The sequence below is a fragment of the Cygnus olor genome, chromosome 5 (genome assembly GCF_009769625.2).
Source record: "Cygnus olor isolate bCygOlo1 chromosome 5, bCygOlo1.pri.v2, whole genome shotgun sequence".
Classification (NCBI taxonomy): domain Eukaryota; kingdom Metazoa; phylum Chordata; class Aves; order Anseriformes; family Anatidae; genus Cygnus; species Cygnus olor.
The window spans coordinates 4,927,926-4,943,191 of NC_049173.1; the positions used below are offsets into that span (position 1 = coordinate 4,927,926).

A 15,266-nucleotide genomic window follows, 5' to 3' on the forward strand; every position below is an offset into this window, starting at 1 on the left:
AGAACGGTCTCTGTTGACACTGCCTCTGATTCCTCATCATATGCCTCCTTTATTCCCCTGCATTTGATTTCAGATGGAACACCTCAGTATTTGTAAAGGTGTATGTGTTATCTGATATGGTCATTGTGCCTGTGCAAATATTTTCACTTAAAAGAGGCATTTATTGTATCCTGGTGTTTTTTTTTCTTGTTGTTTGTTAAATTAAGACCCCTGCTTTTACCTTAAAATGAAGCAAGACTGCTGCTACTTCTCTCATTCTGGAGATTTCACCTCTCCGCTGTGCACTGGTAAACTCTTGAATTAGCTGGCACTCTAAATCGTGGTACTTACCTGGAAAGGAATGGAGAAAATAAGAAAAAATAAAAATAAAAAAATGAAATCCATCAAGCCATGTAATAAAAGCACTGGCAAAAATGGTACCACTAACAGTATTGCATATTTCTTTGATCAGTTTTAACAATTCATATATAGGAGTATGGATTGAACTGGATAGATAACTTACTTGCTATCTTCGATTTTACTTCAGAAAACCTGTTAATATCAAAAAATACCATGATTAAATTCAAATCCACATCACAGGAGAAATCAGACATCCTAGAGTGCCTGTTACCCATGATCTATTTCAAAATGAAAATATGTAACACAAAGATGACAGAAAAGTTACATGCTTCATAACCATAAAAACCTACAAGCATCTAATCCAAATCTAATTAAGTCAGCACACCAAAATTATCCCATTAAAAGTCTGTTAAGCAGTTTAGGATGTGTATGTAAAGATGATCCTGCAACATGAGTACATGAACACGAATTCAATAGAAGGGACAGAAATAAGCACATGATCCATCTCAAAAACTACAGGAATCACAAGTGAAGTAAAGCCCCTCTCCCATCTTATCCCTCCCCATGTCCCCCACCACCCCCATAAAAAGAGAAGCATCAGAAAATTACAGCTGTGAAGTAGTTGTGGTGGGTTTTTTTGTTTTTAAGAGATGTTCAGATAGAATTTTACCTGTCAAAAGGTAGTTCCTGTGCAATCAAATGCAGTTTCTGAATAATATCAGCTGCCTCTTTAATCTGTTAGAAATAAAAACATGACAGTCGATTACTAAAGATCTGATTGTGGGCTATTCCTTTCTTCCATCTCCACTGTTCAGCTTTCATACGTGTAGTTCCTATCTCTAAAATTAACTGATATACCTGCGGAAGAGATCACCTCCTTAAAGTATGCACTTCTATGATGCTTATGATAAATTCTAATATACAATTATATAGGTCAAAACATTAGAAAAATTCTTTCACTATATATTCATATGGGACACACCTCTACAGGTGTTTAAGCTGTCTGGACACATAGCTCAGCACCACATCAGGCCAACAAGGCTTATAGACTTATAGACTTAGTTTCTGAGCTAATCAGCCCCAAATAACGTGGCTAGAACAATCTCATGTCAATAAGTACCCTTCCATTTTGTAAAAAAATACACAAATATAACACACACAGCCAGCTGAATTGCAACATGATACTTTACCATGAATTAAGATAAAAATCAGACTGACTTGCACCCAACCAGAAGAGCTCTCTGTTGAGCTCCAGAAGTGAATTGGCTAACAACCCTTTCAGACACCCCAGGAAAAGCACCAATGAGTTCTTGAAGAAAGTACAGGATAGTTGCATCCAGAAAAGCCATGACTATGCTTGGCACGAAGAGGAAAAGAGGGGGGAAAAGGGATCAAGGCAGAGCATAGCTAACATTCTCCCCAGAAAGGAGAAATGGAAGCTGTACTAGAAATTAAAAACTGTGAGGTCTAAAGCAAAAATTAAGATGAAATTTCATTTATCATGCATCGACAAAATATGAATAGTCTCAAGGATACAAAAACTAAAGAATAAAGGTAAAACAGCATGCAGATTTCTGCTGCCCTGAACAGCAAGGCCTTTTACCATTTGTCTTTCAATGATCAATCAGCATGGCAAGTGCATCTAACTAGTGCCCAGTGACTGTTTCACCAGGCTAACTAGAACTACAGAAAACGGCAACTGCTAATTTTGAAAGTGTCACAAAAAGAGCTGGTTGAAACCAAAAAAGGGTAGATTTAGGTTAGATGTTAGGCAGAAATTCTTTACGCTGAGGGCAGTGAGGCCCTGGCGCAGGCCGCCCCGAGGAGCTGTGGCTGCCCCATCCCTGGCAGTGCCCAAGGCCAGGCTGGATGGGGCTGGGGGCAGCCTGGGCTGGGGACAGGGGTCCCTGCCCATGGCAGGGGCTGGGATTAGATGGGCTGTAAGGTCCCTGCCAACCCAAACCAGCCTGCGATTCTGTGATTAAGGGCAGCGAATTTAGCAGACAATGTCGACTGGTCCAAACCACGGCTCTGTGACAGCTGTAGTCTTTATTTGGTCTTGGTGACTGGAAGGCCCCTCAAAGGGAGTGATGAAAAGTAACTACCACATCCAGGCAAAGCCCTCATATACACTGGCACAACAGATCACATGGAGAACGTGCACATTGTGTCCTTTTTCCTGTTAGCCACGTTCCCGGGAACTAGAGTGAGAGGAATGGAAGTAACGAAATCCTATTCTCCCACCACTTCAGAGCAGTTTGGGATTAAAACTTCTCAGGAATGGAACAACACACACAGGTAAGAAAACAGGGCACAGTCATCGCATGAGGTTGGCTGTTCAGCAAAAACAGGGGCTCTAACAAGGCGCAGTCACTCTGCTTATTAAGAGCAGCTTATGTTTTGAACTGTCAGCTTACAATAGCCTCTTAAATCAAAAGCAGCCACGCTCCTCAAATAAATCCAATGAAACAGCAGTTATTTCTATTAGCTTAAAGCAACCTTAATACCTAACGAGCTTTTCTGTTTGATACTGATGTCATTAGGATAGTCTATATATTAGCAGTTATTCATCAGTATTACCAAACGAAAAAATCAAAAAGGGAAAAAAAAGTCACCCGACAAATGGAACATTTTCTCTGTCTTCTTTTCACACAATAGCTGTTAACTAACTTCTTAGATTTTTATTGAATTTGTGGCCTTTTCTTATGCACAACAGCAGCCATGACAAATCAGTTCTCCATGGTTTCTGCTTAAATCCAGACATATCTCATTTTTAATTGAATCATGCTTCTGTAAACTATTACATCAAAATAAATATGGATTCTGTAAAACACAGACTAAAACATCTGAAAAAAAAAACAAAAGAAGAAAAGGTGGACAAGGAATAGCAAGAGAAAATTTTAACAGAAAACATTGTTATGAGCCAGTTAAAAGGCATAATGGAATGATGTTGAATGCAGAACATAAATGAGGAAGAGGGTGTAGGAATAACAGTAAACGTTAAACATGACAACGCTACTGCATGACAAACCAGTGAGGTGCTGCACCATTTTGTAATTGAATTGTTTTAACTGGAGTGATTTGCTTGCTTTAAGACACTTCCGTGAAGAGGAGGTCCTGGTTAGCTGGCAGCACAAGGCAAATCGTAACGACTCTGAGGATGAAGACACACAACACACAGCTTAGGACAAGAGAGCAAAGGAAAGCCATCATGGAGACAATATCTGGAAATTACTCAGTACAGCTAGGAGAAAGTAATGGGAGAAACAACAGCTTGCATACAGAGAAAAAAAGAGGAGGTAAGAATCCAACAGGTTTTAAAAAACTGACATCACTGAGAAAATAACGAATCCCTGACAAAATAACTGCTTCACAACTCCTTTATTGCCTCTCTTTTCTCAGCATCCCTTGCCCTCAATGTCTTAGAGAAAAACTCACACTTGTGAGGGACGGCACTGTATAAGAAATCCCAGCATCCTCCAAAATACAATCTAAAACCACATCAGTTCAAAAATCAGAAGACACTGATAAAGTATTAGTGATTTACATTTTAGAGTATCTGCTACTATGTCATGCTTTAGAAATATTTTTAGTTCAAAGATGTATTAAGATGTCACACCACACATCTAGTCAGGTTCTTTTATTAACACTATTGCTACCTGCTATTTAAATTTGGAGGCAAAAAGTTACAGAGCAGTACTAACACACCAGGGCTGAAAATACTCCGTGTAAAATAACATATCAGGAAATTTTCATTTGTGTTCTCACATGCTTCCTTCGCAGGCTGACATAAGACTTTTGGCCTTTCCTACACTCGTCTTCCTCCAGATTTGCTGAATGTCTTCAGGGTGTACAAAGATTAATTTGTTTAACAATTTCCAGGCTTACCACATATATCTACCACAGAATTTTCAGACCCTCCAATGGGAAATATTACAAAACAAAGTTCTGAGTAAAAGTTGAATTCTTTACGAGACTCTTCAGGAGACAATACAACTTTCTTTAAATTATGCTTTGTTATTTACCATGCTGTTTTAAAGCAACTTTGAAATGCATCTTTTATTTCTACTTAGGGAATAAAAAAAAAAAAAAAGAAGACAACCTTGAACAGACTATCTACATAAGAACTTTTGTTATGTTGGAACCTTTCTGTTTTCCTTGGAAATCAGAAAAGTATTTTTTGCACTCCCTTGCAGACTAGGGCAAATTATCAACTGGCAAATTACCATATATCCACAGACCATGATTCAAAAATCACTATGCAACTGAATTCTTGGAAATAAAAGTATATGAAGCTACTAGTTTTCCAACTCCCTGAAAGACACTTTTGGCTTAGTAGTGAAGGGATGACATTAACCTATTCTTAGGTCCTTTATGAGAGGCATTTCAAGAAAAAACATTTTTTGCTGAATGTGGAAACCAAGTTTTTGCTGTTCCCATGCACTGCAACTTTTCCTGACTACAGTCATACCATTGCACACAATTTAAGCAGAGCAGGATGATTGTTCAGGACACACTTGGGGGGAACAAACAAAACAAAACCAAAACACACACACAAAAAAACTACTTATCTTACTACAATGTGAATGCGTCTTTTTGCTTACAGCTGGACACTATTCCGTCAATTTATTTCTATTAGTCAGACCCCTCAGATTATATTTGCATCACGAACATACTTTTGAAGCATAAGAAAAACAAGATGCTTTAACGTTTCTTTGAAGTTTTCCCGCCTGGTTCCTCTAAATTCAGAGGGTGGAGACATAACCACAGGACTATACAAAGCCCCAAGGCATGCTGTGACAAAAAGGTATCCAAGGCCAGTGGACTGACCCAACAGAGTAAAGTTTCACAAAGAAGTTGTATTCAGAAACGTTCTGCATTACAGGGTGGATCTGAGGCAAGGGGTTCAAAGAAAAGGCAGATATTGTACAGGCTGTAAAGTTGCCTCCCCAGCATTTCTCAAATCTCTGATAATTTCATAAAATGAAAAATGCCAACATTGCCACATTAAGCATCACTGAATACAAGTGCTTTATCAGCAATCTGCAGCCTAGTGTTGTTAATTTACATTTCAGAACAATGCAACTTTAACAAGTCAGTCACTCACTGGTTTGAAGTCTGACCATGGTAAGTCATGGTAGCAGCTTGTAATTAGGGCAGTACTGCTTATTGCTTTGAACTGCTTTCATCCCGCTGACAGCTCTTACCTTTTCAGAGTTTGTAAAAACATCAGACTTCAGCTCTCCATCCAGAAACTCATTAAAGTATTTCATCAGCTTCTGAGCCTCCACAGCCCGTTGCCGTGGCGTGTTTACCCCCTCCAGTTGGTCTCCAAGGTGACAGACCTTAGTTGCTACATAGCTGATGTGCTCGTCCAGCTCTTGGAAATGTTGGAAGGCAACCTGGGAGAACATGCACACGGACACAATTCTCGTTTCCATTTACCGTGCTTTAGGAAGCGTGAGATTTACATCAGTAAGAAGCACGGGGAATCCAGGCATCAGCTTTCCAGGCTATCTCAAACTGCAGAACTACTCGGAACTGCTAATTAAGTGCACATAACTGCTTAAAGTTTAGTGCCTTCCATTAAGCTATTGTGAAGACTCACTACTTCTGGACTAGCTAACGCTCATTAATGGAACATGCAGACAAGCACCCTCTGACAGGGGAAATTGTTTTCCATCAAATCCTCTATTTTTACCCCAAACAGTAGCACACTGTACCAGGAAATGTTAACGGAGCGTGTGATGCTTTTAAAATTTGCAAAGCTTAGCACTGACTATACGCTTTAGATTTTACCTGGTTGCTCTTCTGCAGCTCTTGTACTTTCTTGGCAAATTCCTTTGCTTCCTTCTGGCATTGCTGTTCGAGTTTCTCCACCTTTCTCTGAATCCTTTCATCCATTACCTGTAATTCTTGGATGTGATTTACAAATTCTTCCAATAATCTGATTTAAAATAAAATACGGTAAAGCAGACTTTAGTTTGAAAGGCATCGTCTTACACAGAGAGCTTTTAAAAAAATAAAAAACCTCACAAGGCTGACATAGTCATGCCTACCTTTGGAAGGCTATTTTGTTTTAAACTGCACCATCCTAGTTGTGTAGAACTCTATGTCTACATAAAAGCTTTGTGATCTTGTAAATGGTAGATGAGAATGGAGGAAATGGTTAAACATTGATTGCTCAAGAACCTGGCTCTCTCACTGGCACAAGAATCCCTCTATCCCCATCTTCCTTAAATACATTTTATCAAAGCAAAGAAAGCTTAGGCCGCTACATCCCTTCAATGTAGGGGTTATAACAGTAAAGTACTTTCTACGGTACTCTGGATTTTATAATAAACTTGTAAATCATTGTCTATTTAATAGGCAATGAATGCAACTACATAGTCTAATAATGTTGTTTTGGTTATAACCATATTGCTTCCTGATTTTGTTTCTTTTCTTCCTATAACATACACTATTTAAAGCTTTTTCCTTGCCATTTCCCATCACTTTCATTTTACTTTCAGACTCACATTTTACTCTTTCCCAGCACAGTATACTTGAATGCGTTCTTCAATTTCCTCTATTCTTTTTCATTCAGTTCTCAATGTGTTCCTCTTTCATTCCTGTTTTTGTCCATTCTGTCCCATTCCAGTCAATTTTTCAGCTCCTATTTTTCTAAACATCTCAGTCACTGATGCACGGGAAATGGACTATTCCCACATCCTCCATAGCCATAAAACTTACACTAACAACTGAAAATACATGAAAGATTGGAGAAGTCTGCTGTCCATGTTTCATGTCAGAGCAGAACTGGGAGAAGTCAGAATCCTTTCCTGGGAGCTTCTTCTAGATTGCTGAGGAATCCGCATTTTCACATATACTCTGTTCAGGAGGTATCCTGTGAACCTGATGCCCTTCCAACGTGCAGTACTGCTGAAAGGCAGAACGAGCATGCTGTTCCTCTCCTGGCTCCCCTTGCACTTGACAGAGACTCTCAGCAAGCAGAAGGGAAAAGTGGAACGTGTTGTTCTATCCTCACATGACTCCTTCAGCACTTCATGACTACAGCACCTCTCTTGGCCAACATCGAGGGCTTTCTCTGACCAACACCTCAATAATATAAAGTGACTCTCTCTAGTTGCATGGAGGGTCACTGAATTTTCAGATTTAATTTCTGCTGCTAAAATGAACTGGCTTTTATCTTGCTGCTTAGACCATCTGAAGCACCTTTTTTTCTCACTGTATTAGTTTAAAAAACTAATTAGTAATACTAAAAAAAAATTAGTATTTCAAATGGTATTTTTACAACAGTAAGTGACTAGAAAAAGTCACGACTTATTAAAGAGAACCTTGATTGTGGCAGATGCTTATGACTTCTTTCCTCCGTTTCCTGCTTGCTAGAAGCGCAAAAGGTAAGCATGTTGCATTAGATTCCAGAAAAAAACTATGCGGAATAGGCTTGAGTTTTGAAAATTATTTTTAAAATAAAATTTTAATGATATTAAGTAACACAAAGCATACTTTCAAACAAAAGCATAGAGAAGTACAGGAAGTTTCTATTCATTTTACAAGCTAATTCAGTTCAGTTTTGGGGGGTTGATTGTTTTTTTTAAAGTAGGTATTGTGCCAATTCAGCATTTAGTCAGCAATAGCATTCAACATATAGCGAGAGAGGAAAATACTCAAATAGAAGAGGTAGCTGCTGGTCAGGTTTCTCAGACCAGAAATAAGGAATTCAACATCCTTTCTACAACAAAAGAAAGCACCACTTTCTAAAAACGGAAAAGAAAAAACATATACCAAAAAGAAACAGAAACCTTCTGGTATTACTTTTACCTCCCTTTCTCCCCATACTAGAAGATCCCACAAGTAAACTATTTACTGGGCAGGAGTCTCCCACTTCTCCTGATATATATACAAAAGTACATCACAGAAGTGAACACAAGCAAGCCAACACAAATTAAGAAGTTAAATTGACTTGGCGTTAGTACCAATCACTAACTACACTGAAGTATACACCAGACACAACTGTGGAGAAAGAGCTAGAGGAAGCAATGCTACGTATTTCCAGGCTTCTTCCTGCTTAACTTGCATGTAGAGATCTCCATAGGATACTGGCCTCAAATTCAATGTTAATAATTCATCATCTTGCTAGGAACTCCAGCAACATCCCCCCTTCTCCATAGAGCCAGACTGCTCAAGAATGAATGTCCTTTGACTGTGCTAAAGAAGCATTTCATATCTGTTTCAAATAACAACAGATTGTCTACGATTGGTAATTCCTAAATTTCTTAAGACTTCCAGCTTAGGTTACTACAAACAACCTCAATCTGGAACAAGACTGTGTGAATGAGGAGTCACTAAACCACTGCACTTTGAATTAATTCACCATCATAATGTAAATCAACATTCAGGTAGCTAAACGTTTTGTTGAGCCTCCTAGCTCAAAAGCATTCCAGAAGAATAACAGGAGGACGATCAAGCTCACCTCCTTAATTATAACCATTTGAAAAATGAAAACACTGAAATTAATTGCATCTCCAGAAAGAATACTAATACCGGTACAAAAGCTAAGATGCAGCGCTACTTGAAATGGTCGCTCTTTTGAAAACAGAAGAAGATCCAGAAGTGCAGAACACAGAAGCTTCCGTGTTGAAAACTGCTGTATAAAATCATGAATCTGAGTTCCCACCTGTTCCTGGCCCAAAAACCAGAAAGCTTTTTTCTTAACTTAGGGTGAGGTTTCTCAACGGAGCCAAGCCAGCTCACCGCAAGCAAGAGGAGAAGGTCCTGCTCTGCTTCTCCCTTCTCCACTTTCCTGACCTTGCTCCTTTCCTCACACACATTCCTCCTTGCCACCAGCTCACAGACACACCATCTTCTTCCCTTCGCACCTGTTCCTAGGCTTTTCTGTTCCCCCAAAATTGCCAACTCAGCTAGAAAAGAAGATGACTTTTTGTCAGGTTAGTTTTTTAGTCAAGTGGATTAGCTTATCCCAGGATCACATGCCGAGAGCTGGCTCAAGATGAGCCATCACAGCATGCAGCTAAGTGCAAGGAAAAGGGGCACAAGTCCACCTCCATTCAGCAGAGGCAAGCTGTTCATTTGGTTCAGACTATAGCGCACATTCAGTCCAAAGCAATCTAAGCCAACATTGCCATGTTCTGGCCTTTCCTCCCATCCTGTTTGTTTGTGCCTTTTATTTGCACCAATACTGTAAACTACTGGGTCCTACAAGTCAGTGTAGGGAGCTAAACTAGCAAGAAACTCATTAAATTGACTTAACTATCATAGCAGCAAAGCCTAATATTATGCTTTAATCCAGAAACTTCTGTGCTTCAGAACATTCATGTCTGACAAACAACATCAATTCTCCTTTATTCAAAAGGTCTAAATCAGAAAGTGACTTTCCCTACTCTTGTTACTAAATAACTGATTCTGAATAATTGGCTCATGGTCGCAAATTCTAGCAATTCTCCCAGATGAGTATTTCACTGGATACACACCAGTGCCACATACAGGCTTTTTGTTGTGCGTGTAATAGAACAGTACAATTCGAGATGCATTCATTTTGACCATTATGCGATTTTATTTTACCTTTTTGGATCAAAAGCTTCTCCACCTCTGGAACCTCCTCCAGGTGTCCTCCATGCCAGGCGCTCAATGTATTCATCTGCCACAAAAGGCTCCTAGCCACAGAATAAAAACTCTTTACAACGTGCCACAGCAGGGTTGTTCCTTAGGCAGCTGCTTATGCATCATTTTCAAAGTATTTAGAAGCTTTACTACAACCAAGAGCAAGTACAGCATTGACAATTACCCCATCACCTCTTTCTTATGTTTACATATTTAAGAGAGAGCGCTGTTTTTAGTATGGTGGGTTTGAACATCCAGTCTAGCAATTGTCAGACTACCAGAAAGTGCTTTGCTAACAGTCTGAAGAGCTGGCTCTACGCTACCTGCAGTCATTTCCAGGTGAGCTTATGGATTGTCATTACAAAGCATCTGACACATGCAGCAGCCACGCTGATCTGAGACACTGAGAACTGAGAGATCACCAGACTCCGCTGCAGCCCAAGAGCTTTTCACTGTGCAGCGAACCAGATGAGAGAACTGATTTGTTTAAAAAATTATGGGGCAAAGTAAGTTTTCTTTGCAGATGCTCAATTCCCTGATTCAGTTCGCAACAAGTCATCACAAGCAAAACTGACCAAGGCATTGCCCTGTGGCAAGGACAGTGCCAGATTGCCACGGGACACTATGCAACATCCAACTGCAGCTGCAGAAACAAAGCAGATAAAAGGGAAAATAACAAAGGAAGCATAAAAACAGACAACGGACTTTACTCTCCCAAGAAAGCGGGGCCTGAACGATGCTAAAAACACAAGGTTACACAAGTTTATCCCATAATATTTGCCAGATCTTCCTCAAGAAATACTGCACAACAGTGAAGAGTTAAGAAGATTATTTTCCCACGTGACAATGTTTTCTGAAGGCAGAGACCTCGTAATAAAACCAAGAGCTCATATTCTAGTTGACCTCGTACTTATATCAGCTCAAACATTTCTTCACATAGTTAACATTAAGTGCCCAAAACAAAGCATAACGACGCCTATCCTTTAAAATAAAACCCACATTATTATTTATCCCTTCAAATTCACTGGTAACCCAGCTGTATCGCTTTGGTGCTAATACTAGCATATCTGAGCTTGGTAAATGAAGTATTCTTGCAGACCTCAGGACTTCACGGAAAGCTGTTACAGAACACGCAGCAATGGGTCTAAAACTGTGCAACACAACCCAACACCGAGCCAGGAGTGGCTCTGGCTGATAGTGGTACTTGCCACAACTCCATTCTGATAATGAAACACACAAACACAACATCACTGCTTTTGATAAAGCTTGGGACAGACAGACAGAAATAATAGGGAGGGAAAAACCAGTATTTTCATAACTAAAAGCAAGGGTTGGAAAGCAAATATTGCCAGTCATTGCTCACATTAACAAAGCCACTATAGTGTTCTCCTAAAACACATTATGCCCCATCCAGTCAAGCCCAGCTATTAAACAGAAATATAAAAGCCTTAAAAATATATTTTGCAACTTGCAGAATCCTGCTAGACAGGGCAGAAACTTCAGCAGATCACCCGGTAACTCCTCTTTCAAAGACTGACCAGAGTAACTGTTTCGCTCAGCCAGTTAGGCTGACTTGTACTTGGTACAAGCCACTCAGCTCTTAGCCCCAGTTCTTCCTGATACACAACATTGTTTCCTTCACCTGAGTCCTTTTCATCAAAAGTTTTAATGCAATGTTTTCATACTAAGTATAAACTCTCTCCTTAAGTCATCTTTACATCTCAATGTCTGGGAATGTTTTTGCAACTTTAATTACAGGTGAAACGAGCCATTCAATACAGTAACACTCCCTTCAGGGGAGTCCTCCAGCTTCATAATTACCTTACGGCTCTTCTCAGCACTTTTCCTTTATATGAAAATCACAACCACAATTTTTCCTCTGAAGATCCCGTAATCCAGCTGGAGTACCGCTCCACTTACAAGGACACCAGTGTCAAGCACAACTCTGTGGAAGACCCTTATATAGAGGGCGCACTGTTTAGTGATGCTGTGTGCATACAGCTACGGATGCATATATATACACACTCTCTCTATATATATCATAAATATATATAGTGATAGTGCTTATAGTGATGGTTTTTTTGGTCAGACAATATTTACAGGGCTTTTCTGCAAGCCAGAGTATCAAAGCTTTGTCTCCTAAGGAAGTTTGATATACACACCCTAGAACTCAAGAAATAATAACTGTGCCAACATCACCCTGTCCGTTACGCCTCTGTTCTCCTCTAAATCTCCCTTGAATATACGTGAATGCAGAGTGTCTGCAGCTCCCTCCCCTACATCCCAAATGCCAGCAACAAACAACTCGGTCAACTCCTAATCACACCGTGCTGTCCAGCCACAAGGCCAAACCTAAGTTGCAGCACCCGTGTCCCCTCCGCTGTCCTTTCGTGTGCCCTGCTCTTCTGCAACGCTCCTCCTGCCTCCCTCCTTCTGCAGCATCTGCATTGCAAACCTGCATTGTGTTTTAACAATTTGACACAGCAACAGAGGGTGTTAATTAGTTTAGTCAAACCTAAATGATGGCAGAATCACTACTATATGCAGCCATAGTATTTTAAAAGGGCATTACTCTGGAACGCGTCTGTTTCTCAAGAACACTTACATAGACTAAAAGAAGCTTTAAGTCAGGTCTCCTTTGTCATATAAATCCTGTTCTATATTACTCAAATGGTAACCGTAGGGGATGTTATGGTGTGCAGCATGCTGACCAACAGAGTAAAAAATGAGCTCTTTCTTCTGAATTTTAACAAAGGGTAAACTAAAAATAATCTCTTTGATTTATAAAGAATAAATGAAGCCTGGGATGATCATTTTAAGACATGGTTCCATGACTTCAAATGTTCCCATTGTAAATCCAAAGTTTTAGTTTTGTTTAAAATACCTCTAATATAGACTTTTTAATGTTATCTTGATAATATGGTCACCTATAGCTATCTGACAGCCTAATTCCTATTTTAATTTTCCTCTCCAGTTCTGCAGAAACTGCTGAAAATCAGCTTTTACAAATGTCATTTGCAAGTTCTTTGCCTGTTATCTGATGAGCCTCAACAGTCAATTTCTTCACAGCTTTGAACTTCGCTCTAGCTCCAGATGAATTAACGTGATCCTATCCATTCAGCCAATACTACTGATTTAATAAGAGATAGGCCTGAAGTGGATGATAACCTGGTTTGATCTGGTCTGTATAAAGGAAACTAAACTGGACCTAGCAATGTTAAAATCCAGTTTAGCGATAATTATTTTTAAATTACATTTTGAATTATACATAGGAGAATGAGTCCCTGTCATGTCCATTTTCAGCACAGATCCTTCTGCATAATTCTATATATCTATACTGAAAGTTACTTTCAAACATGCTTTCATGTAAACACTGAAGCCAAATACCACCCTCAGTATTTGGCTCAGGATTACTCCCATAGTAAGTATCTTCATGTTCTAACCTTTATGGCAGTCACCTCAAACTAATACCAGGCAATATTAATTTAGTTAATGTCCATATAACCTCTCCTGCCTTTGTAGTGAAAGAGAAGCGAAAGCAGGAGAGAAAGAAATCTGGGTTTCCATATTGAAAAACAACATTTCAAGCCTTATCTCTAGGCAAAGCTCTAGTCTACTTTGCAATTCCATCTTTATTGCTATTGCAAAATGAAACACATTGTTGCGAGATCCAGAACTGCCAAGACAGACAGTTTTCTTTCCACATACAAGTCATCTCATATTCACCATCCCACAAAGAACAGAACCGCAGTCGTCACGTTGAGAAATGAACAGACTCCTAGAGAAGAGTATTAAGGAGGTGTAGAGAAGGTATAAAGCCTGGCATCTACCTGCTTAGAACATACTATATTATTCTTGTTATTTTTTTTAAAACCAGGCAAGCAAAAAGACATGAATCATAACACTCGTGTGTCAGAATAGTGATTCATAAATACAAGCGAGCACAATGCGTTTATGTAAGCCGCATGTAGAGGACCCTACAGAGAGACATGAGACCTCTCCTGAAGGCTGGGGAAAGCGAGTCCTGGTGTTAACACACCAAATGAACACCAGGCTCTCGAGTGACTCAAAAAGCAAACACAGGATATCTGGTACCGATACCTCACCCCCAGCACTAGCAATGGGGACAAACACCGCCTGTTAACCACAGGTCCCATCCCGAGATGCCACTGTCCAGGCCAGAAGAGAAGTTGCCGGCGTGTTGTTAGATTTCCTGCTTGTGGCCTTGGGCGAGCAAATTGGCTTCTTGCACCTCAGTTCCACAGCAGCTAAAGGCAGGGCAGAGGTATTTCCTTATTCTCAAAGTCACAAATTGCACTTGGACACTACGGTGCCAGGGTCAACCAGATGTGCGTGTTCAGGAGGAGATGGGTTACTTTACCAGCCAGCCAGGCCCTCACAGACCCAGGACCCCCAGGAGAAGGGTGCCGTGCATCAGGGGCGCTGCAAGCCCTCACCTGGGGGGCGACGAGGGACAACACCCCCCGCCGCCCATCACCCAAACCCCCTCACCCGCCCCATTTCCTCACATTTTCGGTGCACACCCCCGCCCCCCATCAGGGCGGGAGGCCCCATTTCCCTCCCCGGGCCCTCCCCACCCGCAGCCAGCCGCGGCTCCCCCCGCACCCACCTCGAAGAGCTCGGCCGCGGCGGCCATGGCGCGCAGGGCGGGGGGGGGGGGTTCCTCAGCGGCCCTCCGCCGCCCCACGGCCGCCTCCCATTGTGTCCCGGAGCCCCGGCACCGCCGCCACCGGCAGCAGCCGCCTCGGCACCGCCTCCACCCGCCGGAAACGGGCCTGCGCCGGGCGGCCACCGCCGCACGCAGCTCCCGGCTCCTCCCCGGCCCCGGCCGCCATCTCCTGCCCGGCCCCGGCCGCCCCTCGTTCCCCGCAGCCGTCCCCCCCCTCTTTGCCCGGCGCCATGGCGCTGCGGGCGCTCTGGGTGCTGAGGCACGACCCCCGGGCCGGCGGCGCGGTGCTCTTCTCCAGGTAAAACCCCTCTGCGGGGCCGCTGCCGCCGGGGTTGTGCTCGGTGTGGGGTTGGAAGGGGAAAGGGAAGCTGGCAGCGGTGGGATGCCGCTCTTGTAGCGGGGCGAGGCTGCTCCGGGCACCCCCTGCAGCCCCCCGTTGCCTTGCGGAGCCCCAGCGCTCTGCTGTTATCGCTGTGGGGTTATCTTCTTATTTTTAACAACTTCTGTACTTTGCGCAGGGCTCTTTTGTCTCCCTTCCTCTTTCTGTGTTGGTTTCTTTTCTAAATCTTAACCTTTTTAAAAGATTTTGCCAAGCTGCTCTCTGCCTTGATAA

At 41.6% G+C, this 15,266-nt stretch overlaps 1 protein-coding gene across 3 annotated transcripts in view; it reads right to left on the reverse strand.

The window, feature by feature from the left end:
• The window catches only part of EXOC5 (exocyst complex component 5), a 29,139-nt gene extending 14,193 nt beyond the window's left edge, over positions 1 to 14,946 (reverse strand). For 2 of the 3 annotated variants that reach the window (XM_040557785.1, XM_040557784.1), the window contains exons 1-7: positions 14,594 to 14,946; positions 9,925 to 10,016; positions 6,139 to 6,286; positions 5,547 to 5,741; positions 1,010 to 1,074; positions 503 to 531; positions 221 to 330 (exon numbers count right to left, since the gene is read on the reverse strand). In XM_040557785.1, coding sequence (XP_040413719.1) covers positions 221 to 330; positions 503 to 531; positions 1,010 to 1,074; positions 5,547 to 5,741; positions 6,139 to 6,286; positions 9,925 to 10,016; positions 14,594 to 14,620 — 666 coding nt within the window. In that variant the 5' untranslated portion in view covers positions 14,621 to 14,946. Of the gene's footprint in view, positions 1 to 220; positions 331 to 502; positions 532 to 1,009; positions 1,075 to 5,546; positions 5,742 to 6,138; positions 6,287 to 9,924; positions 10,017 to 10,286; positions 10,305 to 14,593 lie in introns of those variants that run through there. The other variant, XM_040557786.1, reaches the window with a different exon arrangement.
• Between the last annotated feature and the right edge of the window lie 320 nt (positions 14,947 to 15,266).